The 26281-nt window shown below is 41.1% G+C and overlaps 1 protein-coding gene across 1 annotated transcript; it reads left to right on the top strand.

Annotated features, from left to right (window-relative positions):
- Window positions 1-16436: 16436 nt before the first annotated feature.
- LOC117885406 (olfactory receptor 6N1-like) lies at window positions 16437-17390 on the top strand. Its single transcript, XM_034786714.1, has one exon. It carries the CDS (start codon window positions 16437-16439, stop codon window positions 17388-17390), a length of 954 nt encoding a protein of 317 aa, XP_034642605.1.
- The last annotated feature ends 8891 nt before the right edge of the window (window positions 17391-26281 follow it).

The raw sequence follows: 26281 nt of genomic DNA, 5'->3' as shown, positions 1-26281 counted from the left end.
ATGGGAGTCATCAAGATTCCAAACCACCATTAATGGCCCACACTTTGCATAATTACAATAGTCCCTCAGAGTTATATTTCATACTTCTAGTTTCATATATAAGAGTGGGTCATTTATTACAAATAGGATGATCACACTCAGTAGATTATAAGCTTTGTAATGATACCTTACAAGAGACCTTTTGCATAAAGCATATTCCAGTTACATTAGCATATTTTCATAAATATTCCTCTGAAATTTCCTCTGAAATATTGCTAATAAGTTGTAGTGATTTTTCGATGCCATGGGACAAATTGTTCCCTGGTGTAACTCCTATCATTTCACTTTGGCTACATCAGATGTGAATCTGAACCAGTGTGTTTTTATCACAGAAATACTGGGTTAGGTTCTGATAACAGATATGCCAATAGAATAAGGGGAATTACTCCGTATTTACACCAATATGACTGAAATGCAAATCTGGGCCATTGTGCACAAAGTTCTCCAGCATCTCAAAATAATGATTGATAAAAATACTACTATCAAAAGGAGAACAAAGAAGAATTGCTACATGTTGTGCTTCCATTGTAACCAATCCATGCTGTTACAACGCAGACTGTAAAAATACATACAATGCTGGGGAGATGGGCTTAGAGCCCTGGTCCTTTATTTCCAAACAGTCAGGGCCAGAGTTTTAAAGGTATTTATTTTCCTAAAGATGCAGATAGGAACTAGTGGTATTTTCAAAAGCAGCAGGTGGCGAGATACAAAAAAGGACTTTGACTCTTAACTACTATAGGTGCCTAAATCCCAGAATCAGGCCCCAATAGGATTCTCTAAACCTCTACTCAGCTGCCCCTGAATTCTGTAGACATCTAAACTCAACTTGGGGCCTACATTTTGCAGTCAAATTCCCTAGGGTGCCTAGGTTTCTGTGTCCAGGCATGCACACTGCAGCCTTAGACTAGGTGTCCAGACAAATACATCCCAGAGTTCCTCCGCCTAACTCACCTGAGGAGTACAATCTGGTAGATGAGCTCACACAAAAACTTGGGTGGAAGGAGGGACTCCCTTGTCACTTGTAGCCCAGTGGTTAGGGTACTCAGATGGGATGTCAGAGATCCCTGGTGCAAGTTCCCTCTCTGTTGGAGGGGAGCAGAGGGGGATTTGAACAAGGCTCTGCTATTTCTCATGTAAGTGCCCTCACAACGGGGCAATGGGATATTCTGGTGTGCTGGGCTTCCAATGTCTCTCTGGTTGAAGCTGTTCCATGCTGGATAACTAATGGAAGAGTCATTGGGTCAGCGAGAAAGAGAGCACATATAAGAATCACTCTATAGCCTGATGATTAGAGGACTCCACTTCTTCCTGGAAGGACTGTAGAAAAAAAAACAAAATACCCAGATTCAAAAACATCATTTCATTACTGGCTTGTTCATTGCTCCTAGATTTTTCTTGAAGAACTGAGAGATGTGAATATAGTCTTCCCTGTCCTTTCTTGAAAATACAAGTATACTGAATCTGTGCTGAAGCAGTAGATTCAAGTGAAAGAAAGAAAGAAAGAAAGAAAGAAAGAAAGAAAGAAAGAAAGAAAGAAAGAAAGAAAGAAAGAAAGAAAGAAAGAAAGAAAGAAAGAAAGAAAACTTGGACCAAAATTTTCAATCCTGGATTCATGATATTAGATTCCTACATTAGTATTTGGCTGTTGAAATTAACTTTAGAAACCCGTATTCAGAAACGTTCTGCCTGAATTCATGATGCTGTTTTTCATCGTTCACACTGATTTTCTCAGCTACCTCTGATAGTCCAAGATGTGAAGATGTGCATATTGTAGTTCATTATGTATTGAAGGAACTTCATGAATCAAACCACTCACATCATCCTCATTTTCTATCACCACAGCCTAATTAAACAAGAGGAAAACAAACAAAGGAGGCAGAAGCCACTAAGCTATACCTCTGTGACTCATTAAATCAGCAGAACTTATCCCCTTTCTTTTAAATTAAAAAAAAAATCCATTAACTTGGAATCTCTCAACTTGTGTGACAGGCACAAATTTACCCACAGTATTTCTCAGGGCCTCCTTTATTTTTCAGGTTGTACATGAGGGGATTGACCAGGGAGAAGGGACAGAACCCTTTGTTCAGATCTCTCTGTGAGTTGGACTTTGGTAACATGTAAACAATAATTAAAGTCCTAGAGAGCAGTGTAAAAAACATGAGGTGGGAAAAGCAGGTGGGAAAGGCCTTTTGCCTCCCAGTGGTGGAAAGGATTTGGAGGATGGTGGAGATGATGCAGATGTAGGATGTTAAAGTTAAGAGGAAAGGGTGCAGAGTCAAAATACAGGCAAATGTGAAAGCTGTAAGTTCCACCACGTGGGAGTCATGGCAGGACAGTTTTATTATTGGGGATAAGTCATAAAGGAAATGGTCAATTTCATTGGGGACACAGAAAACTAATTGTGACATGGATAATGTTGTAATGGTACTAACCATAATCCACTTATAAAGGATCCAGCTGTTAGCTGGAGGCAGAACCTGATGTTCATAAGGGCAGCATAATGCAGTGGCTTATGTAACATGAAATACCTGTCATAAGACATCACAGAGAGGAGATAGCACTCCGCACCTGCCAAAAAAAGCAAATAAATAATATTGTGTGAAACAGCCACTAAATGAGATGGTACCTTCTCCAGTCAGGAGACTGGCCAGCAACCTGGGCAGGATGGTGGAGGTGTAGCAAGTCTCCAAGCAGGACAAGTTCCCCAGGGAGAAGAACCTGGGGGGTGTAAAGGTGCAGTTCAGCCACAACTAGAACAACAATGAGGATGTTCCCGGCTGTGGTCACAATGTAGATCACTAAAAACAGCAGGAAGAGAAGAATGGTAATTCCTGGACATTCCCAAATCCCAGGAGCACGAATTCTGTGATGCATGTTCGATTTCACCATGTTGTGCCTGCCATGGGGTTATCTAGATAAAATAAAACAAACTCTGCAGAATGTTTTGAAGAAGATTCAACCTATATTTTATTGCAGCAGCTTTACTTTAGGCTGGGATTTTTAAAGGATTGTAAATTAGTTATACACCCATGGGAAAAAAATCAATGGAAATGTTGTGTCTAGTCCCCTTAAACACCAAAACTGACACCATCAGACATGTGTTTGTGCCATACAAGAGCCACAAGAAACTACTGTTTTTGCTTTACCATTCTATTAGCTACTCTAATTAAAAAAACACACAGAGATTTTTGTACATTACCAAAATATTTTCTCCAAGTCATGTATATCTAATACCCTTTTTTGGCCAGGTCCCCAGCTTGAGTAGATTGCTGTGTCTCCATTGAAGCCAATGGGCTAGATACCCAGCTGGGGTAAATTGGTATAGTTCCACTAAATTTAGTGCAAGTACATTGATTTACACCAATTGTTGTTCTGATCCTTTCATTTGAATCTTTCACTGCACACTTATTTGAAAGCTAGATAGTAATCATTTGCTAACATTTATTATTTTTTCTATGATGTATGGGAATCTTGTTATTTTCTCAGGCTATTGACTCAGCTCATCCAAAAGTGAGATTTTCAACAAACACTAAGGGATTTAGGAGCAAAACTCCCAAGAAAATTCAGTGAGAGTTGGACATCATATTTCCTGAATCCTGGGGAAAACTCCAACCACTAATTTCAAGCAGAAGGAATAAGATACAGACTTGCACAGTACTGCCAACCTCTCATGTCCTAAAATGATGAGCTTGGTCCAAAAGAAATCCTGTGACTGGTTTAAAATTATTAGATTTAAAGGAGATAGGGTGAATTGTATTGGCCTTCTGTTGTTTGAGCTATTAGGAGGTTTTGAGCTTTTCTCTACAAGTGTAAGGGCTAGAAAATAACCTTTTTTTACATTAAAAAAGCAGATCTTCTCCCCTGATCACCCTCCTCCTGGACCTGGGGCTTTAAGCAAAATCTCAGACCCATGACACAATTGTAAGAGTTGGCCACAGAACCTCTAAATAAAAAAAAATCAGGTAATAGTTCAATGACAATTAAGTGGCATACTGTAGTAGTCTATATATCTTTGAAACTGTAGCATGGTCAGGAATGAACATGAGAATGAAGGGATGAGTTAGAAAGGGAACATTTTAGATAAGTATCAAGGAATAATTTCTGGCAGGGACATATATTGGGCTGTGAAATCATCTCTGATGGAAGCTCCACAATCTGGGGCATTTGTGAGTATGTCTACATGGCATCTGCAAGTGAGCCCCCCTGCCTGTGTTGACAGGCTCATATTACTGGCTAAAAATAGCTGAGTAGACATTGCCTTCAGCTTGTGACTATGTCTGAATCTAGGGCCTCAGTTTTGCCCCTCTTCCAGGCTTGAAAACTCAAGCTCCACCTGAATCATAACACCAGTGCAGCTATTTTTAGCATGCTAGAGCAAGCCCAGCTAGCAAGAGTCTGTGGATCTGGACTGGGAGTCTTGATGACTTCTAGCAAGAGTATATAATGTTGGAATGCTGTTAACAAAATAGCAGTTCCAGCTGTAAGGTCAGGACCAGAGATCCAGGAATATATCTACCGACCTGGTGAAAAGTCACCTGGTGAAGATCCTGCTGACTCACTCTGCAAAGAGCCTGCCACATCACCTGAAAATGTCATAAAAAATTCCACTCATCTCACACAATCACAGACAATCATGTAAGAACCAGTATTCAGGTTACTGACATTCTCCAGTAGCACAAGGACAAAAATATTAGTGGAAATACAGCAGGACAGAATTCCCCCTCTGCTACTGCTAATCTGAGGTTGCTTCCATATTTAACCATTTTTTTTTCTTTTCTAAGTATCAAACAATTACCTTTTCTGTGTGTCCACATGGCAAAAATCAGTGTTAAAATGTGTTAAAATTACAAGCTATCACTTTACTTGTAAGGGGTTTTCTGGTCATTCTTTCAGGGTACAGGATTCTGAGGGAAGTGTGCAATGTGGGTCTTTCAGCAGTCAGTCTACAAAGAGCCATCCTAGAGCAAGGTGGGTGAGTTATGCCATGCTGCCTTAAGGAGCAGCCCGCTTTTACTCTCTCTGTTTTTGTTTCTTGTGACTAAAGGTTCTGGATTTTCAGTGATAAAGTGGTGTTACAGGGCAACTGTTTAGCAAAATTATTCAATGTTTTTCTCTAATGTCTCTGTTTGAATGCTGTGAACATAGTAGCAGTTACAGCTATAGGGTCAGGGCCAGAGATCCAGGAATATATGCACCTACTGGTGAAAAGCCACTGGTGAAGATCCTGCTGGCTCACTCTGTAATGCGCCTTCCATTTCACCTGAAAATGTCATAAGGATTTCCAGTCATTTCATACAGCCACAGACACTAACAGAAACACCTAGGGGCTGGTTTAAATTTAAAACTTAAGTTAATTTAACTACTTCATTCAGGACTGTGAACAATTCACACCCCAGAGAGATGTAGTTAAGCTGACCTAAGCCCCAGTATAGACACCACTAGGTTGATGCAAAAATTCTTCCATCAGCCTAGCTACAGCCTCTTGAGGGGGTGGATTAACTACAGTGATGGAAAAACCCCTTCCCTCACTGCAGGAAGTATTGACAATTTGGCACAACAGTGATACAGCTGCAGTGCTATAGCTGTGCCACTGTAGTATCTGTAGTAATGTAGACAAGCCCTGAGAAACAACACACAGACTATAATGAAGATTTTCTCCAGTAGCCCAAGTTTCTGCCATCAGGCATGCCCACAGCTTAGTCTAAGCACCCGGATCCTTATCTCATGCCTAATCCCTAGTGGTATTCTCAGACCAGGTGAAGAGAGGCACTCCCCTGGCCTAGCTCACCTTACGGGCTCTGCCCATGCTCAGAGCATCTCTAATGCCGCACAAAAAGGTCAGGGACATGAGTGCCCAAATGGCTGGTTGACGAGCTACTCTGGTGTAGATCTTTCTGAATCTCTCCTGTCGAAATGGTTCCACTGTGGCTCAATAGTTAAATATGTATTGGGTCACAGAGACAGGGAATGGCTGGATTGCCCAGTATTTTAAGCACTCGCTTGAGAAGCGGGAAACTCCTGTTAAAATGCCTTTCCACCGCAAGAGGGGGAGAAATGAAGTGATGTCTCTCACCTCACTCATGAGATTCCAACACAATCATATGACTCTCGGAGCTGCAGCTTTACAAGAAACAGCTAAAGTTGCATGCATTTTGCAACTGTTGTGCTGTGATAATGATTTTCTAATACTGAGAACTTTTGAGAGTTTGGTCGCTATTTCTAAGAAACAGCTTCTGAGCAACAATGTCTGAGAACTTTTGAAAGCCTGCTCACTGACTAAAATGGGAGCCAGGCCCTTCTGAATATCTAACCTCAACTGTGGAATCAGAGCCCCTTTGAAAGTCTGTCTTTAAATGCACAATTTACCTTCTCAGAGAATAACATGGAAAAAGAAGTATAGTTGCAAGCAGGGCTGGCTGCAGGCACCAGTCCAGCAAGCAGGTGATTGGGGCAGCCAAGGGGAAGGAGCGGCTTGTTGGGCTGTTCGGCAGCAATTCGGTGGTGGGTCCCTCTTGGAGGGAAGCACCTGCCGCTGAATTCCCTCCGAAGAAGAAAGTGGCGCGGTGGAGCTGCCGCCGGAGTGCCGCCGATTGCAATTGCGATCGTGGCTTTTATTTTTGTTTCCCCGCCGCTTGAGGAGGCAAAAACCCTGGAGCCGGTCCTGGTGGCAAAGATCACTATTTATTCATGAAGAACTCACACAGAGAATAGCGATGACATCTGTTGAATGAACACATCAATACAAGCTATTCTTTCAGCAATACTACTTCATCTTCACCCAGGATTAACCAAATGGCCAATTCAAAGGAATCATACATACTCTACAAATCAACCCTAATTAATTCTATTTACTTATATTCTAACCAAAATTAGCAATGCTTTCTTTGGAAAGCCCTTCATTTACTGACTGGTTTCCCCAGGTCCTGTTTTACCTCTGCTCTCTATGAGCGGATTGACCAGAAGAGTCCGGGCTCTGTAGAACACAGAGAATGCTTTGTTAAAGGTTCTCAGCTGATTGTGTATATGTTGCAAAAATAAATAAATCCAAAACGGACAATCATGAGGGTGAAGTAGAGAATTGTAACCCCAATAAGGTGCAAGGGGCAGGTGACAAAGGCCTTTTGTCTCTTCATGGTGGAAGGAATCCTCCAGATGATGGTGATGATTCAAACATAGGATGCCAGGTTTAATAGAAATGGGGGCAAAGTGCCTATAGCAGATATCATACATATTACAGTTTCTGTTAGGCAGGTATCACAGCAGGGCAGTATAGTCAATGGGGTTAAACCACAGAAGAAATGTTTCATTTCACTGGGGCCACAAAAATCAACTGTGATGTCAAAATTACTGCAGTGGTGCTCTCTAGATGTCCACTACTCTCAGCCCCAATCGCTAGCAGTATGCAAATGTTGTGGCTCACAATAACTCATAATACAGTGGTTTACAGACAGCTAAATGCCAATCATAAGATATTGTTACTAGGAGATATCATTCTAAACCAATCAGAAAAACAAAGATATAAAATTGTGCCATGAAGCCGCTAACAGCAACAGTCTTGTTCCCAGTCAGGAGACTGGCCAGCATCCTGGGCAGGATGCTCAAAATGTAGCAGGTCCCTGAACAGAACCAGTTTCTCAGGAATAAGAGTCTGTGAAGGGGGTGTGGCTGTGCAGATCAGGTAAAATTAGTGCAACGATGAAGATTTTCCAAATCTTGATCACAAGGTAGATCACTAGAAGTAGAAAGATGAGAAGATCAGGTAGTACAGGGAGATTCCCAAATCCCAGGAGGATGAATTCCATGAAGGGCGTTGGATTTCTTCGTTCTGTGATTGCAAAACTCTATCATTTTATCTGTGTAAGGCAAACCTACGTGTTCACGTAGCAGCCTCAGCCTAATTTCATAATTATTCATAACCTTCCTGTAAGGGGGTGTTCATGATGCCTGAGCAAGTCGAAAAGGGCCAATTAGCCTCATGCACTACTCCTGGAGGAGATCCGGAGCCTGGTAAAGTGTAATTGAAGAGGAAGCCCAGCTGAGCAGGGCTAGGGTGGGCTTCTACCAAGCCAGGAAATTGATAGCAAGAGAGGGCTGCAGGAGGAGCTCTGCAGTCACTCCCCAGAGAGAAAGGGAGTTGGTTAGGAGCAAGAAGGAGTTATAGGGGGACAGCAAGTCCTGGGATCCTGCCCTGGACTACAGAGTCTGGTGAGAGGCTGAGGGGGGTGATGTAGCACTGGGAGTGGAGGAAGCTCAGGCTGGTGAACCCAGAGATGGGCCAGGATATAGAAAGGTGAGGCAGGAGTAAGCCCAGGGTAACAGCAACAGGATCTGAGATTGAACAGACCATGATTGCTGGTGATAATGTCCCTGATCTAGAACCTGGAGTATTGGTGGACCCGGGTTCCTCTACCAGCCACCTGGAAAGTTGCTCTGGACATGAGCTTGGACAGGAAGACTGCCTGACATGGCATATGAACAGCTTGTCGAGTGGGAATTTGACACCCCGGAGGGGAGGATTACATAGTGACCTGGCCACAGGACCAAGTCACAAAGAGGGAGCACTCCGAGCCCCAGAGAGACAGAGAGGCCCTTGTGCAATCAACTGCCATGAAGGGGTACCAGATGAGATGAGAACTAATCTGCAGAGCTAGTCAGGAGACACCCCAATGGTGAGTGAACCCTGTTACACCAGCTTAGACACCTGATCTATAAGTCCAAGGTTTGGTCCAAGACTTTGAATTTGGAAGATAGTTTTGGTTTTGGGGTGTTTTGGGGAGGGATGTGTGTTTCTTTTTTTGTTTGTATTTTATTAACTCATGTATCCAGAGTTATTCTGCTTCACAGACATGTCTGGTCATTATTTTATGTGATATCAAAAGCTACCTCCTGACATGTGGGAGAGGATGGATGATTATAAAACCTTAAAATGGCTATACTGGCTCTGACCAATGGTCCATCTAGCCAGTCTCCTGTTGTCCAACAGTGGCCAATACCAGATATTTTAAAGGAAATGAACAAAACACACCAAGGGATCCATCCCCTTTCTTCCAGTTCCAACATCTGTCAGTCAAAGACTTAGGGACACCCAGAGCATGTAGTTGCGTCCCTGACCATCTTGGCTAATAGCCATTGAAGGGCCCATCCTTCATCAACTTATCTAATTATTTTGAATCCCGTTATACTTCTGATCTTCACAATATCCCCGGCAATGTGTTCCACAGGTTGACTGTGTGTTCTGTGAAGAAGTACTGCCTTCGGTTTGTTTTAAACCTGCTGCCTATTAATTGCACTGGGTTACCCCCATTCTTGTGTTATATGAAGGGGTAAATAACAGTTTCTTATTCAATTTCTCCAAACCATTCATGATTTTGTAGACCTCCATCATATCTACCCTAACTTGTCTCTTTTCCATGCTGAACAGTCTGAGGTGTGTTTTTTTTTAATTTCTCCTCCTATGGAAGCTATTCCAGACCATTTTTTGCCCTTCTCTGTAACTTTTCCATTTCTAAAATATCTCTTTTGAGGTGGAGTGGCCAGAACTGCCCATCAGATTCCTTTGAGTGTATTAATGTTTCTTCCCCTATCTGTGTCTCAGTTTTTAATCCTTTAATGTTGTGGGGGTTTTGTTTGTTTGTTTTGTTTTTTGTTTTGTAGTGGTGGGTTTTAAGGAGGGATTTGAAGCAGGAGAGAGCATCTGTGTGGTTTGAAGAATGGTGACATGGGGATTTTCTTAGGTTGCTCAAGGCAACCAAAAGGGAAATTCCACTGAGCTCTCTTGAGAAACACCCTCCCAAATTTGGATCTGAATCAAAATGGACTAAACTGCAATTATGCAAGTGAAGTAGGAAATTTGTTTTGCACTCAGGCATGCAGCAAATTAGTGAGGATCTTCTGACAAGTATTCCTTTTCTGAATCTAGCAGAGGGTCAGGGCTCATCAGTTTGCAGAGTCCCCTAGGCCAGTAAAATAGCCAGGAAATGGGTAAAGGGGTCAGCTCCAGGAAAAGAGCAGACTAGGTAAGGTCAAGCTGACCAGAAGGAATATAGAGACAGGCAGCTCTAACTGCAAATGGGGATACAGCAGCCAGTTAACTGAGCTGGGGAAGAGCGTGCCCTAACTACCAGGCTATGTGACATTCTGATGTGGGTGTCTCTCAGTCCCACCTGTTTAAACTGTTCTCCTGTGTGTAAATAATTAATTATGCCTTGGGCCAGATAGAAAGCAAGAGAGACCTTATAGTCCAGTGATTGGTGCTTTCACCTGAGTGGTAGGAGACCTCCCTTTAAGTCCCTTCTCTGTATTGCACAGAGAGAGGAATTGTCTCTCACCTCACTGGAGAAGTTCTAACATAATTGTATGAATGCAGCAGCTGCAGATTTACCATAAACAACAAATCTCAAAAGAAGTTTCATAAAGTCGCATGAATTGGCATCGCTGCTGTTGCAGCACTGATTATCTAACCCTGAGAACTTATGAAAGTTTGTTCACTTATTCTCAGAAACAAGGCTTTGGGAACAACTTCTAAGAACAGCCTGAAATCTTTTGAAAGTTTGCTCACTAATTCCTCAGATTGCTTAAATCTGAGCTGGGCCCTTCTGAATATATGGCCTCAATTGTGGAGTTAGAGCAATTTGGAAAGTCTGTCTCTAAATGCATGATTTACCCCAACAGAGGATAATATGGAATAAGGAATACGATAGAAAAGATCATTATTTATTTATCAACAATTCAGATACAAAAAGGAGGTGACATGACTTGGAGTTGAAGGTAGCAAGATATGTAAGAGTAACAAGAAGGGTTTCTTCTGGTATGTTAGCAACAAGAAGAAAGTCAAGGAAAGTGTGGGCCCCTTACTGAATGAGGGAGGCAAACTAGTGACAGAGGATGTGGAAAAAGCTAATGCACTCAATGATTTTTTTGCCTCTGTCCCCACGAACAAAGTCAGCTCCCAGACTACTGCACTGTGCAGCCCATTATGGGGAGGAGGTGACCAGCCCTCTGTTGAGAAACAAGTGGTTCAGGACTATTTAGAAAAGCTGGAGGAGCACAAGTCCATGGGGCCAGATTCACTGCGTCCGAGGGTGCTAAAGGAGTTGGCTGATGTGATTACAGAGCCATTGACCATTATCTTTGAAAACTCATGGCAATCGGGGGAGGTCCCGGATGACTGGAAAAAGGCTAATGTAGTGCCCATATTTAAAAAGGGGAAGAAGGAGAATCTGGGGAACTACAAGCCAGTCAGCCTCACCTCAGTACCTGGAAAAATCATAGAGCAGGTCCTCAAGGAATCAATTCTGAAGCACTTAGTGGAGAGTAAAGTGATCAGGAACAGTCAGCATGGATTCACCAAGGGCAAGTCTTGGCTGACTAATCTAATTGCATTCTATGATGAGATAACTGGCTCTGTGGATGAGGGGAAAGCAGAGGACATGTTATTCCTCAACTTTAGCAAAGCTCTTGATACGGTCTCCCACAGTATTCTTGCCAGTAAGTTAAAGAAATATGAGCTGGATGAATCCGGTATCAAGCGGAGTGCTGCAAGAGTCAGTCCTGGGGTCAGTTTTGTTCAATATCTTCATTAATGATCTGGAGGATGGCGTGGATTGCACCCTCAGCAAGTTTGTAGATGACACTAAACTGGTAGGAGTGGTAGATATACTGGAGAGTAGGGATAGGATACAGAGGGACCTAGGCAAACTAGAGGATTGGGCCAAAGGAAACCTGATGAGGTTCAACAAGGACAAGTGCAGAGTCCTGCACTTAGGATGGAAGAATCCCATTCACTGTTACAGACTCGGGACTGAATAGCTAGACAGCAGTTGTGCAGAAAAGGACCTAGTGGTTACAGTGGACGAGAAGCTGGATATGAGGAAACAGTGTGCCCTTGTTGCCCAGAAGGCTAACGGCATTTGGGGCTGTATAAGTAGGGGCATTGCCAGCAGATCAAGGGATGTGATCATTCCCCTCTGTTCAACATTGGTGAGGCCTCATCTAGAGTACTGTGTCCAGTTTTGGGCACCACACTACAGGAAGGGATGTTGAAAAATTGGAAAAAGTCCAGCAGAGGGCACCAAAAATGATTAGGGGTCTGGAGCACATGACTTATGAGGAGAGGCTGAGGGAACTGGGATTGTTTAGTCTGCAGAAGAGAAGAATGAGGGGGGATTTGATAGCTGCTTTCAACTACTTGAAAGGGGGTTCCAAAGAGGATGGATCTAGACTGTTCTCAGTGGTATCAGATGTCAGGACAAGGAGTAAGGGTCTCAAGTTGTAGTGGGGGAGGTTTAGGTTAGATATTAGGAAAAACGTCTTCACTAGAAGTTTGGTGAAGCACTGGAATGGGTTACCTAGGGAGGTGGTGGAATCTCCTTCCTTAGAGGTTTTTAAAGTCAGACTTGACAAAGCCCTGGCTGGGGTGATTTAGTTGGGGTTGGTCCTGCTTTGAGCAGGGGGCTGAACTAGATGACCTCCTGAGGTCCCTTCCCAATCAATGTTTCTATGTTTCAGTGATTTGCCCTATTTATTTATTTATTTTAACTCTCAGGCCATGAGGTTTCCACTGCTTGTCTCTGTGTACCCACTTGTTCCCCCCTCACCCATTCTATTGTCCCTCATTTCCCTCATGGTGCCAGGGGTTCTGTATGCCCCTTCATCCCCCTCACCCCCTCAACTATTCCATGGCCCTCCACTCTGCCCTCATGCCAGGGTCTTTTTGTGCCCCTCCCATTTCTACCTTCGACACACAATGACCATGAGTCCCAGTTGGGGCTCTGTTTGTCCCCCATTTCCCTTGTGGCTGCTCCTGTTTTACCCTACTTGTGTTTCAAAACCACTTCCTTACTGGATAGCAGAGACTTTCCATTATAATATTTGTTTAATCAACCCCCCAATTTTCTGTCCAAAGGAAATTTCAGCAGCCTATTTTTTGCCAGCCCTGTGCTGAAATCAATTGGTAGAAACTCATTGACTTCATTGGTCTTTGGACCAAATTAATAATCTTCCTTTTCTATAATTATACCAATATTGCCTGGTAAAATGGGTGAGTCTAGGACTTTTCTTCTCCCCTCGAAAGTTATTAGTTTAAGTCAGAACTAGGGCTGTTAAATGATTAAAAACTTATGCATGATTAGTCACAAGATGAAAAAAATGAATTGCAATTAATCACAGTTTTAATCGCACTGTTAAACAATATTACAACACCAACTGAAATGTATTATAAATATTTTTAATGTTTTTCTACATTTTCAAATATATTGATTTCAATTACAACACAGAATACAATATGTACAGTGCTCACTTTATATTATTATTTTTCATTACAAATATTTGAACAGTAAAAAAGATAAACAAAAGAAATATTATTTTTCAGTTTACCTCTTACAAGTGTGGCAGTGCCATCTCTTTACTGTGAAAGTGCAACTTACAAATGTAGATTTTTTTGTTATATAATTGCACTCAAAAACAAAACAATGTAACTTTTGTATTTTGTGTTGTAATTGAAATCAGTATATTTGAAAATGTAGAAAAACATCCAAAAATATTTATAATTGGTGTTCTATTATTGTTTAACAGTGCCATTAAAACTGTGATTAATCACAGTAAATGTTTTTTTATTGTGTTTAATTTTTTGAGTTAATTAGATGAGTTAACTGTGATTAATTGACACCCCTAGTCAGAAACCTTTGAGGTTAAATTTCCCCTTATTTCATTGCATACCCATTGAGGTTGGAAGTTTGACTCATTACTTTTTTATGTCTAAACTAAAGTATAAACATATTATTACCTTTCATTTTTCGGGTAATTTCATAGTCCCATCAGCAGAAATGCCGAGGGACATTTGAACCTTCTCGTGGGAAGGAGGAGGAGAATGGCATGTTAATTTAATTGAAAACATAGAATAAAAGTGAGCCAAGATGGATGGCAGAGGTGGGTTGTTCAGTCAGAACTCTGCAGGTCTCTTTGGTGAGTCGGTATTGGAGTTGACAAAGTAGAAGGGAAAGAAAGACAGAACCTGGCTCCTGAGATTCTGAATGAAGAAGTTACCCGAAAGATTCCAGTTGGCCACTGTCTCAGAGGTAAAGCAACTTTGTTCACTCTTTCCAGTTTAAATGAAATACTTTGATTTAGAGATGTAAACATACCTACTCTGTCCTGCTACACAGAATGTGTTTGCTTTACTGATACTGTGACACTGAGTAGATGAAAGGGCAATGTTAGAGGCTATACAGAAAGACACATGTAAGGAAAGAACAAAGAGCACACCTCATCTTTATTGGCTCTCCATTATTTCCATTAGCCACAAGACTGTCATTTCCCCCCTCAAACACATGTGTTTTCATTCTCGTAAAATCAGGGTTTAAAAAAAAAAGTAAGACCTGGACTATCCAGAGTTTTTGCATCTATTTCTGTATTTCTGTTAGGGGTGTAATTTTCTACTTAAATAGCATTAACACTACAATTCCTAGTGTGGACACTGATATATGGATATAAAGGTGTCTAATACTGATATAGCTTATTTCCCCTGATTGGTAATAACTTAGCACCTTCATACAGATATCATAGCATCTGCACTGGGCGGGTTGTACAGTTTTAACAATACCAGTGTGGTACAAATGTTGTGTGTAGATGAGCCCTCAGTTTCTCCTTCTCTCTCACGCAGTGACTTCTTTGTTCCTGTACCCTCTTGGTTTTCAATCTATTTTCTATGAATTTATATTCTGCACCCTTGTATCTGAAAAGACTTGAGTCCCTGTGTTTGTCCTTTGATCAGTGTTGGGATACAAATTTCAAAAGCACCTATTATTATTATTATTTTAAAAAATCACCTATAATATCAATAATAACAACAATAATAATAATAATAATAATAATAATTATTATTATTATTATTATTATTATTATTATTATTATTATTATTAGCTGTCTTTGTCTTACAGTAGCTCCCTGGGCATGGACCAGGACCCTAGGCACTGTAGAGAGGTAGAACAAAAAGATGCTCCTTGCTCCAGAGAGCAAAATCAATGGGATTGTTCACAGTAGTAAATTTAATCCTGTGCGTAAGTTTTTGCAGGATTGGAGCTTTATTGTAAGACTGATAGATTGCAAGTCAACACTGAGAGGGAAGCACAAAGAAACAATGAGACAACCCTGGTGGTTAAGAGATGTGGTAGTCTTAGCTCACCAGGGGTGAGATTTTCAAAAGTGCCTAAAGGTGTTTAGAGTAGCAGCCGTGTTAGTCTGTATTCACAAAAAGAAGAACAGGAGTACTTGTGGCACCTTAGAGACTAACAAATATATAGCTATATGCATCCGAAGAAGTGGGCTGTAGTCCACGAAAGCTTATGCTCTAATAAATTTGTTAGTCTCTAAGGTGCCACAAGTACTCCTGTTCTTCTTTTTAAAGGTGTTTAGTGTCCAAATTCCACTGACTTTGAAATTCCAACCCTGATTCAAATACTGTTATTCACAGAATCATAGAAATGTAGGGCTAAAAGAGGCATCAAATCCAGCCCCCTAGATTATTCCTGACAGGCGTTTGCCCAACCTGTTTTTAAAAAACTCCAATGGTAGGGATTCCACAGCCTCTCTTGGAATCCTGTTCCAGGGCTAAACTACTCTTTGAGTTAGAAAGTTTTCTGATATCTAACCTAAATCTCCTTGCTGCAGATTAAGTCCATTACTTCATGTTTTACGTTCAGTGGGCATGCAGAACAATTTTTTTACTTTACTTTATAACAGCCCTTCCCCATAGTTGAACACTGTTATCAGATCCCTCTCAATCTGCTTTTCTCAAGACTAAGCATGCCCAGTTATTTTAACCTTTCCTCCTAGGTCAGGCTTTCTAAACCTTTTATCATTTTTTGCTCTCTTCTGGATTCTCTCCAATTTGTCTGCATCTTTCCTAAAGTGTGGTGCTCAGTACTGGAGACAATGCTCCAGCTGCGGCATCGCCAGTGCTGAGTAGGGCAGGACAATTACTTCCTGTGTCATAGGTACAAGACTCCTGTTAATACAAACCAAAATGATACTAGCTTTTTTTTGCGCCTTTTTCACATTGTTGACTCATATTCAATTTGTGATCCACTATAATCCCCAGGTCCATTTCAGGAGTACTACTGGCAACTAGCCATTTATTCCTCATTTTGTAGTTCTGCATTTTTTTCCTTCTAAATGTAGTACTTTGCACTTATATTTACTGAATTTCCTCTTATTGAATTCAGAACAATTCTCCAATTAGGGAACTTAGTCTGTCTTCTCAACTAAGTCAATGACACAATAAAAAATTGGGTGAAGCAGAACATTTATTGAATTAATTGATGATACAGCAATAGAGTTAATCTCCTTCAGATTGTAATGATGTAATATATTCTTTTTTGTTTTTGCCCTAGACACAATCCATGGCAAACACAGAGCAGGGAAATCAAACATCTGTCACGGAGTTCATCCTCTTGGGATTTGGGGATCTTGTTGACCTCCAGATCCTTCTCTTTCTGCTGTTTCTAGTGATCTATATTGTGACTGTCACTGGGAACATCCTCATTGTGGTGCTAGTTGTGGCTGATCAGCACCTTCACACCCCCATGTACTTCTTCCTGGGGAACCTGTCCTGCTTGGAGACCTGCTACACCTCCACCATCCTGCCCAGGATGCTGGCCAGTTTCCTGACTGGGGACAGAACCATTTCTGTCAGTGGTTGTATTGCACAGTTTTATTTCTTTGGTTTCCTAGTGACTGTTGAGTGTTATCTCTTATCTGCAATGTCTTATGATCGTTACTTAGCCATATGTAAACCACTCAATTATGCAGCCATCATGAATAATGCAATTTGTAGCCAACTAGCAGCTGGATCTTGGATGACTGGATTCTTAGTTAGCATCATCATCATATTTTTAATATCACAATTAACATTTTGTGGCCCCAGTGTAATTGACCATTTCTTTTGTGATTTCACCCCAATAATAAAGCTATCCTGCAGTGACACCCACATGATGGAACTTGTCACTTTCATGCTGACATTTATAACTACCCTGCCCCCATTTCTATTAACCCTGGCAACCTATGTTTATATTATATCTACCATCCTGAGAATCCCTTCTACCACCGGGAAGCAAAAGGCATTTTCCATCTGCTCCTCTCACCTGATTGTAGTTACAATTTTCTATGGGGCCATAATGATTGTCTACATGATGCCAAAAATGGACACATTGCGAGATCTGAACAAAGTGTTCTCTGTCTTGTACACAGTTCTGACTCCACTGGTCAACCCCCTCATCTACAGCCTAAGAAACAAAGAGGTGAAGGAGGCCCTGAGAAAAGCTGTCAGGAAATGTTTGGCTTTCACAAGAATGTAGCAATTTATATTGAATGTTATGAGGTTAAAATGAAATTGAGGTAAGCTGAGCTGATTTACTGAGTAAAGATGCAATCAGGATGGTCTGTATCGGGTCATATTTAGCTAGTGGGTGAAAGTAAGGATGAAACCTGGTTAAAAAATGTAATTTTTTTCCTGAAATTTTAACTGTTTTAATTTTTAATTTTAAAAAAGTTTTATAATTTCAAGATAATTTTTCATATATAAAAAAATCCTGACCAGCCCTAGTGAGGATATCGGCTGTAGGTGATGTTTCTTAACTAGGTTTACAATTGGAGTGGGTAAGAACAGTCAAGTAATAGTTCATGTAATAATTTGATATTTTTCTGAATGTTACTAATTCTTTTTGTTGTTGTTTTTCAATAGAAAACAAGTATGTGTCAGCTTTCCCAAAACCAAAAACTGAATTTCTTTTTTGAAAACCAATTTTTATAGGAAACCAAAAAAAAATGTCAATATTAATTTGTCTTTTGATTTTTGTTTGTTGGTTTTGGTTGTTGTTGGAAAACTGGAAATAATGAAAACTTGGATGAAAAAAATATGTTTTGTTCAAAACGCCATTTTTCATCCAAAAATGTTTTGCCAAAAACGTTCACCCTGGACTTGTATTTTTGTGTGTGTATGGAGTTTCAGAGCAGTCTGTGAAATTGAGGCCAGTGAAGTGGTTAATACAAATTCCCCATAACTACTGGCTATGCAAAAAACCTGCCTTTTGAAACCTTTGTCTGATGATTACCTGGTCTCAGAGACTGGACATCAAAACCTGTGCTGTATAAAATTCATGCTTGTTCTGGTTCTGAATATGAGACGTTGAAGGACTGGTAATCATGGGGAAAACCCAGTTGTGGGTTCTGAAGGACTGACACCTACCAGAGTCCAAGGTTGGAGTTGGTGGGGCCGGGGTGATCTATTGTTAAGCATTTTAGCATGTGAGTAGGTTCTTTTATTACTTTAAGTATGTTCTCTCTTTAAGGCTTTTTCCTTAAGAATAAATGTATTTGCTTAGAAAGAGCTATGTTGTAATTTATGAATTCTAGTAATTAGGTTATTACAGTAGAACCTCAGAGTTACGAACACCATTGTTACGAACTGACCAGTTAACCACACACCTCATTTGGAACCAGAAGTACACAATCAGGCAGCAGCAGAGACCAATAAAAAAAAAAGCAAATACAGAACCATACTGTGTTAAACATGAGCTACTAAAAAATAAAGGGAAAGCAGCATTTTTCTTCTGCATAGTAAAGTTTCAAAACTGTATTAAGTCAATGTTCAGTTGTAAACTTTTGAAAGAACAACCATAACGTTTTGTTCAGAGTTACGAACAGTTCACAGTTATGAATAGCCTCCATTCCTTAGGTGTTTGTAACTCTGAGGTACTACTGTAATAGCCTTCAGAGAGAAAGCAAAGTGCAGGTGCTGGCCTTTTAGGCAACTGGGCTTGCTGGGTTATCACAGTGTAGTCAGGGAACTTGAGCAGCCAGGAAACACCTCAGACAGGAGGGAGAGCAACATGAGTCTCTGCCAAAGACAGGTGATGGCTGAGGAGGCAGGAGCCTACAGTGGGTGCCTTTGAGGGACCATGAAGGGGAAATACAGGTGCAGTTGCCTTGAATGTTGACAATTACAATAATAAAGAAGGCTGGTGGATCTTACTGGGCTGTTACTCTGTCTCCTGGCCTTGATATACTTCCTCTCCAGTGTCCATCCCTGAACATGTCCTCAAACAATGGTCCAAAGACCCCACCTAGCCCATGTGGCAGCCTGGACTGATCCCAGGATTCCCGTGGTGGTGGGATGGCAAACATAATGTTGATTTGATCATAGCAGGGACATATTGAGCATCTTGGTCTTTCAGTATAGGGTCTTCACATGTTTCATCCACTCCTTGCACTGCACAATGTCCAGTTCAGGTGGATATATCTGAAGCTCTTCCTGAAATCATTGTCTGTGATATATTGGATTGTACTCGCAGCCAAGATTAACACTGTGAGGGGTAGATGTCTTCTAGCAAGATGGCAGGGATGAACTATACTGATTTGGGAAAATGAAGGGTTAAATGCCAAGTAAGGATATATGTATTAGCTGGTAGCTTCTGAAGGGTGGAAGTGAACAGACAGAAGGGCTGGAACATACAGATGCAGGGAATTGTGGGAATGGCAGTGGAGGACTATTGAGAGTCAAGGCCAAGTTGACACACCTTTGCTACATCCACACTGCAAAGAGGGTAACTTTCTCTCATAAATTCATAGATTCCAGTTCCTGAAGGGACCATTGTGATCATCTGGTCTGACTTCCTGTATAGCACAGGCGAGAGACCTGCCCCAAAATAATTCCTAGAGTAGAGCTTTTAGGAAAAAATATCAATGCTGGATGTAAAAATCACCAGCGATGGAGAGTCCACGCTTGGCAAATTATTCCAATGGTTAATTAACCTTGAGGTTAAATTTTACTCCTTACTTCCATTCTGAATTTGTCTATGGCTATTTGGCCCTGACCCATATTACCAGAGGGTTTAACACTTCCTTAAATGCACATTGAAGGGCTTTGAGTGTGGATGATAGTGAGGCAAAACCTGCTGCTCCACATGCGGAAAGCCAGAAACATACTCATAGCCTAAGGATCCAGGCCTAGCTGAGTAGGTTGCCCACCTCCTGGTTCTCTTCACATTCAGAAGACAAGAAAGAGATTCACTGAATTGTTCCCTCTTTAGTCCACACCCCAACCTGAATTGTACTTATTTTCTGCGATGAGTGACATGATTAACAAATCTTGGGCCATGTCCATCCCATCTTCCTCTCCTAGGAAACTACTCACATGGTTCTGTTGGCTGTTCCCTTAGGCAGCTTTCAATATCCCAGCCCTTTGAGTCAATGAAAATAGATACCACCTTCCCCCACTTCATCCATCCTCCAGAAATGTATAATCCACCAGGTACACTCTAACACCAGAGATCACACATAATATATCCACCAACAGAGTGCATAAAGGAATTCAAGGACAGGCATGAAAGCATTGCTGCTTGGTGAATTATTATACCACAAGTTCCATAACTCTAATCCACCATCTACCCAGTAAACAGAACTATTTCTTTTGAGATTAGCAGTTCTCCTCTCCTTTAAGGGTAGTGTTTTGATTCTATTAATATTGCTGTTTCCATTGTCTCAGTAGTAACTATATTAGTAATTTCTCCTTTTCACTGCAATAAAACACTCATCAGTGGAAGTGTCAAGGGAGATTTTGCCTTCTCACATAAAGGTTAAATAATGAATTGATGACACATCCACTTTTTGTTCATGGATACAAGGTGAAATGAAGGAAGCAGCACATCAGACCCTGGAGTATCTGAAAGGAAAACACAGATCTCTTGCCCATGAGAACTGATGCACAAGAAAAGAGATGGCTTCTAGAACCTGTATCCGGGTCATATCAGAGATTCTACTTGCAATGCACCCATATCAAAGCTAACCAGAACTTTCCAATTGAAATAAAATCATCTTATTTGCAGATGGAAAGCTCACCTTGTGTTCTCCATTTACTCTTCACAGTGCAAGACTTTGCCTTTCAGTACAGTCCCTGCATACTTCACATTCTTGTTCTGTGGATCATTCAGTTAATTGTCTCCAGTTATCCATTGATATAACTCCACTGGTGTCATTTTAGAGTTATAAAGGCATAAAACTGGTGTAATTTAATGGATAATCTGGCTAAGTCACATTGTCTCTTATTAATTGTAACAATCAGCTATCATTCTGTTCTTCACTTTACCTGAAGTAAATTTAAATTATTCAGTTGATGTGTCTCCCACTGCCTTGGAATACAAAAGCCTCATAACAAACTTCACTGGAAGGAAATTTCGAGGTTTAAAACATCTAATAGTGGCATTGTTCAATATTATCCTATTCCTTTGGCCAGAATAAACAGTTAATTTTCCTCATCTTCTCTCTAACAAGAGTTCACAAAAAAATAAGGAAATAAAACCACAACAGTTTTGATTGCCTTTTTTTTCCTGAGATTTCATTTTATCCTATTTTTTTATAAAAATGTTGTCAAAATTTGAATTTTAGAAATCTATCTATCTATCTATTCTGTTTTCTTAACACTATCTGTTGTCATTGTAGTTTGTACATTCAAATTATTTATTTTATTCAGTTTTTCCAAAAAAAAATTACTATTTTCTATTTCATTTGTAAAGGCGTTCTTTTAAAATTCCATGTATGTTGGGAACTGTTTTAGGGCTATTTCAGCCAAAACTCACTATGTGGAGATAGCAAAATTCCCATCAGTAATGCCTATCAATAATATTCTCTAAAGCACTAAACTGACTAAGGAACCCAAGCTCCATTTTCAGAAGTGACTGAGGAATTCTGAAGTCTAAGGTCTTGTCTACATGTTCCTGCAGTTTGGACTACAGGGATGTGACTAGCAATGTGCACCAAAGTGCTACACACTAACTTCCCTGTGTGTGCTGCAGGTGTGAACTAAAGATTCCCAGTGAGCAATAACATAGCCCTCTTCAAGCAGGAATATATTAGTGTGAAGGAGGAACCTTTTAGTCTGCACCTGCAGCATCCAAAGGGGGAGTTTCAGCACAGAACTTTGGTGTGCCCTGTTGTTCACAGCCCCCTAGTCCAAACCAAGGGGCAGTGTACACATGCCCTTAGTCTCAGTGAAAGTCATTGGGATGTAGACATCTAAGAGTCAGATTTTCAAAGGTATTTAGGTGCCTTAAATTGCAGCTAGACACCTAGTGAGATTTTAAAAAGCATCTAAGTGCCTAGCTCCTATTGATTTCAATGGTACTTGGATGCCTAGACATGTTTGTAGAGCCCATTAGGAACCTATCTACATCTTTAGGGGCCTAAATATCCTTAACATTTTGATCTTATTTCACTTTTGATATGGGGATTTAGAATGAAAATTACAAAAAAGGCCAAAGTGAGTTAGATTCTGGGAGCTGGGCTTCTATCTTCCTTAGGCTCCTTCAAAATCCCAGCAGTACTCTCCTATGTCACATAGGTGTTTTTGAGAATTTTACTCTATATATCACTGAATCATAGAATCAGAACATTAGGATTGGAAGAGACCTCAGGAGCTCATCTAGTCTAACCCCCTATGTGACATTGCACTCCATATGTTTTATGGAAATATGCTAATGAGTCCAAATATAGTGTAACTGGAACATGCTTTATGCAAAAGGTCTCTTGTAAGGTATCATTACAAAACGTATAATCTATTGAGGGTCTTCATCCTATTTGTATTTATGTATCATTCTTGTATCTGAAGCTAGAAATATAAAGTATAACTCTGAGGTACTATTGTAATTATGCAAAATGTGGGTCATTAATGGTGGTTTAGAATCTTGATGGCTCCCATTGATGAGGACAATTGGTTGTAAATGGCTCTGTTTACTTGTAAGCCTTCCTGTGTTTGTGTGAGTCAGGCAGGAAAGAATGGAGGCTTGGGGTCTCACAGGACATGTGACCATGTCACCTGATACTGCAGTCCATCTTAAACCTGGTGCTTTTCCATTTAGAAGGAGGGATGGGGACCCAGAGAGTCAAAATATTTCCCCCTTGTGCCAAAGCTATAAAAGGGGGTGGAACAAAACAAAGGGGGCTGCCAGCCATGAGAAATCCACTAGTTATCACCTGAGCTGAAACTAACAAAAAACATAACAGGGGAAAGGATTGGTCCCACACTAGGAAGGAGTCTAGTCTGTGAAAGAAGCTTATTGAAACATCTCTGAGGGTGAGATTTACCTGTATTTAGTTTCTTAATGTATTAGGCTTAGACTTGCGTTTTTTGTTGTATTTTGCTTGGTAACTGTCATAAATATAAAGGGAAGGGTAACAACCTTCATGTATGCAGTAATATAAAATCCCTCTTGGCCAGAGGTACAGAATCACTTACCTGTAAGAGGTTAATCAGTTCAATTAACCTAGTTGGCACCTGACCAGAAGGACCAATGGGGAAAGAAGATACTTTCAAATCGGGGGGGGGGAGAGAAAGGTTTTGTTTGTGATCCTTGTGTTATTCCCTCTTGAGACAAAGAGAGAGACCAAGTAGGTAATCCAGCTCCTACTGAAATGATACATCTAAAATTACAGAAATGATAAGTAATGGCAAGGAAATATGTTAGTTTATTTTTTATTTTAGCTTGTGAATATTCCCTATGCTAACAAGGAGGTTTATTCCTGTTTTGTTATGTTGAAGTTGAGCCTAAAGGAGAATCCTCTGTGTTTTAAATCTTTTTATTACCCTGTAAAATTACGTTCCATCCTGATTTTACAGAGGTGCTTCTTTTCTTTTATTTTTTATAATAAAGTTCTTCTTTTAAGAACATGATTGGTGTCCTAAGAACCCAAGGGTCTGGTCTGTGCTCACCTTGTTAACCTATTTGGTTGGTATATTATTCTCAAGCCTCCCCAGGAAACGGGGTGAGGGGGCTTGCGGGGATATTTTTGGGGGGGATAGAGCTCCAAGTGGCCCCTCCCTGAATGTTTGTTTAAATCACTTGGTGGTCCAATGACAAGGAAAGGAATTTGTGTCTTGGGGAAATTTTAATCTAAGCTGGTGGAATATAAGCTTAGGGGGTCTTTCATGTGTGCCCCCATATCTCTCCCCCAGAGTTCAGATTGGGGAGGGAACCCTGACAGTAACTTACTTTGTTCTGTCTGTGCATATCTCTCTATCAGTGTTATTGAAGGTGGACAATTTATGAGTTTACCCTGTATAAGCTTTATACAGAGTAAAATAGATTTATTTGGGTTTTGGATCACATTGGGAACTGGGTGTATGAGTGCTGAAGAGATAACCTGCTGAGATGTTTTTAGTTAAAGTCTGCAGCTTTGGGGGTGTGGCCCAGACCCTGAGTCTGTGTTGCAGCAGACTAGCGTGTCTGGCTCAACAAGGCAGGGTTCTGGAGACCCAAGCTGGCAGTGGAAAACTGGCTCAGAGGTAGTTTCAGCACATCAGGTGACAGTCCCTAGGGGGTTTCTGTGACCAAACCCATCACACCTGCTCAAAGCAGGACCAACCCCAGCTAAATCATCCCAGCCAAGGCTTTGCCAACCTGGGCCTTAAAAAGATTCCACCACCTCCCTAGGGAACCCATTCCAATGTTTCAACAGCCTCCTAAAGAAATAGATTTTTCCTAATATCCAACCTAGGCTTCCCCCACTGCAACTTGAGACCTTTGCTCCTTGTTCTGTCATCTGCCACCACTGAGAACAGCCTACCTACATCCCCTTTGGATCCCCATTTCAGGTATTTGAAGGCTGCTATCAAATCCCCCCTCACTCTTCTCTTCTGCAGACTAAATAACCCCAGTGGCCCAAAAGTGGATACAATACTCCAGAGGTGGCCTCACTAGTGCTGAATAGAGGGGAATAATCACTTCTCTCGATCTGCTGGCAATGCTTCTACTAATGCAGCCTAATATGTCATTAGCCTTCTTGGCAACAAGGTAACACTGTTGACTCATATCCAGCTTCTCATCCACCGCAATCCCCCTTTTTTGCAAAACTGCCACTTAGCCAGTCGATTCCCAACCTGTGAGAGTGCATGGGACTCTGCACTTGTCCTTGTTGAACCTCATCAGATTTCTTTTGGCCCAATCCTCCAATTTGTCTAGCTCACTCTGGACCCTATCCCTACCCTCCAGTGTATTTCTCTCTCCCCTCAGCTTAGTGTCATCCACAAACTTTCTGAGGGTGCAGTCCATCCCATCATCCAGATCATTAATGAAGATGTTGAACAAAACTGGCCCCAGGACCAACCCTGGGGCACTCCGCTTGATACCGGCTGCCAGCTAGACATCGAACTGTTGATCACTACCAGTTGAACCCTACAATCTAGTCAGCTAACCTATCCTAGTCCATTCATCCAATCCATACTTCTTTAACTTGCTGGCAAGAATACTGTGAGAGACAGTATCAAAAGGTTTGCTAAAGTCAAGGTATATCACATCCAGCACTTTCCCCCTATCCACAGAGCCAGTTATCTCATCATAGAAGGCAATCAGGTTGGTCAGGCATGACTTGCCCTTGGTGACTCCATGTTGACTGTTCCTGATCACCTTCCTCTCCTCCAAGTGCTTCAAAATGGATTCCTTGAGAACCTGCTCCATGATTTTTCCGGGGACTGAGGTAAGGCTGACTGGTCTGTAGATTCCCGGATTCTCCTTCTTCCCTTTTTTAAAGATGGGCACTATATTTTCATTTTACTTCCACTGAGCTGGTTGTGGACATCCAAATCCTCTTGGTGGTTTTGAAATCTCTGGCTTATCTCCCCTAGTGCAATTGCCATTCATTGTATGAAAAGCACCTGACAGAGGAAGAGAAGCAAGTTTTATCCACCTTTTTCAGCTAGGGGAAAATTAGGTGCTTTTAAAAATTACCCCCACAGATACTGCCCTCGTCCAAGATTTGGTGGGATTTTCAAAGGGACTGAAAGGATTTGACAGCCCGAGCCGATATCGTTTCCTTTGATACATTGCTGTTTATTTCATGAGAGGCAGTGGCCAGGACTCAGGAGACTTGTGTACTATTCCCATTCATATCACTTGTTTCCTCGGTGCTCATGGACAAGATCCATCACCCCTCCATACTCGGCAAAGTTTTCATCCACCTATGCACCTATCTCCCATTGGTTTCCTGATGCCCAACTCCTGTCTGTGCCTATAAAACCTCTCCTCCAGTGTCTGTGGCAATGACAGTGTTGAAAAATATCAACCAAATGAAAGTAAAACATAAAAAAAAAAAAATGAGAAAAAAATCCCATTTCCCCAGCTCTTTTTCCTACCATATCTGTGTTATGTTCACAGTTAGATAAAACAGTTTTGCTTGAAGGTTGCAATGTAACATTACT

This window comes from Trachemys scripta, chromosome 12 (assembly GCF_013100865.1).
Source record: "Trachemys scripta elegans isolate TJP31775 chromosome 12, CAS_Tse_1.0, whole genome shotgun sequence".
In the NCBI taxonomy this organism is placed as follows: Eukaryota; Metazoa; Chordata; order Testudines; family Emydidae; genus Trachemys; species Trachemys scripta.
The sequence above is the reverse complement of the archived record's forward strand: the minus strand, read 5'-3'. Positions and strand labels throughout refer to the sequence as shown.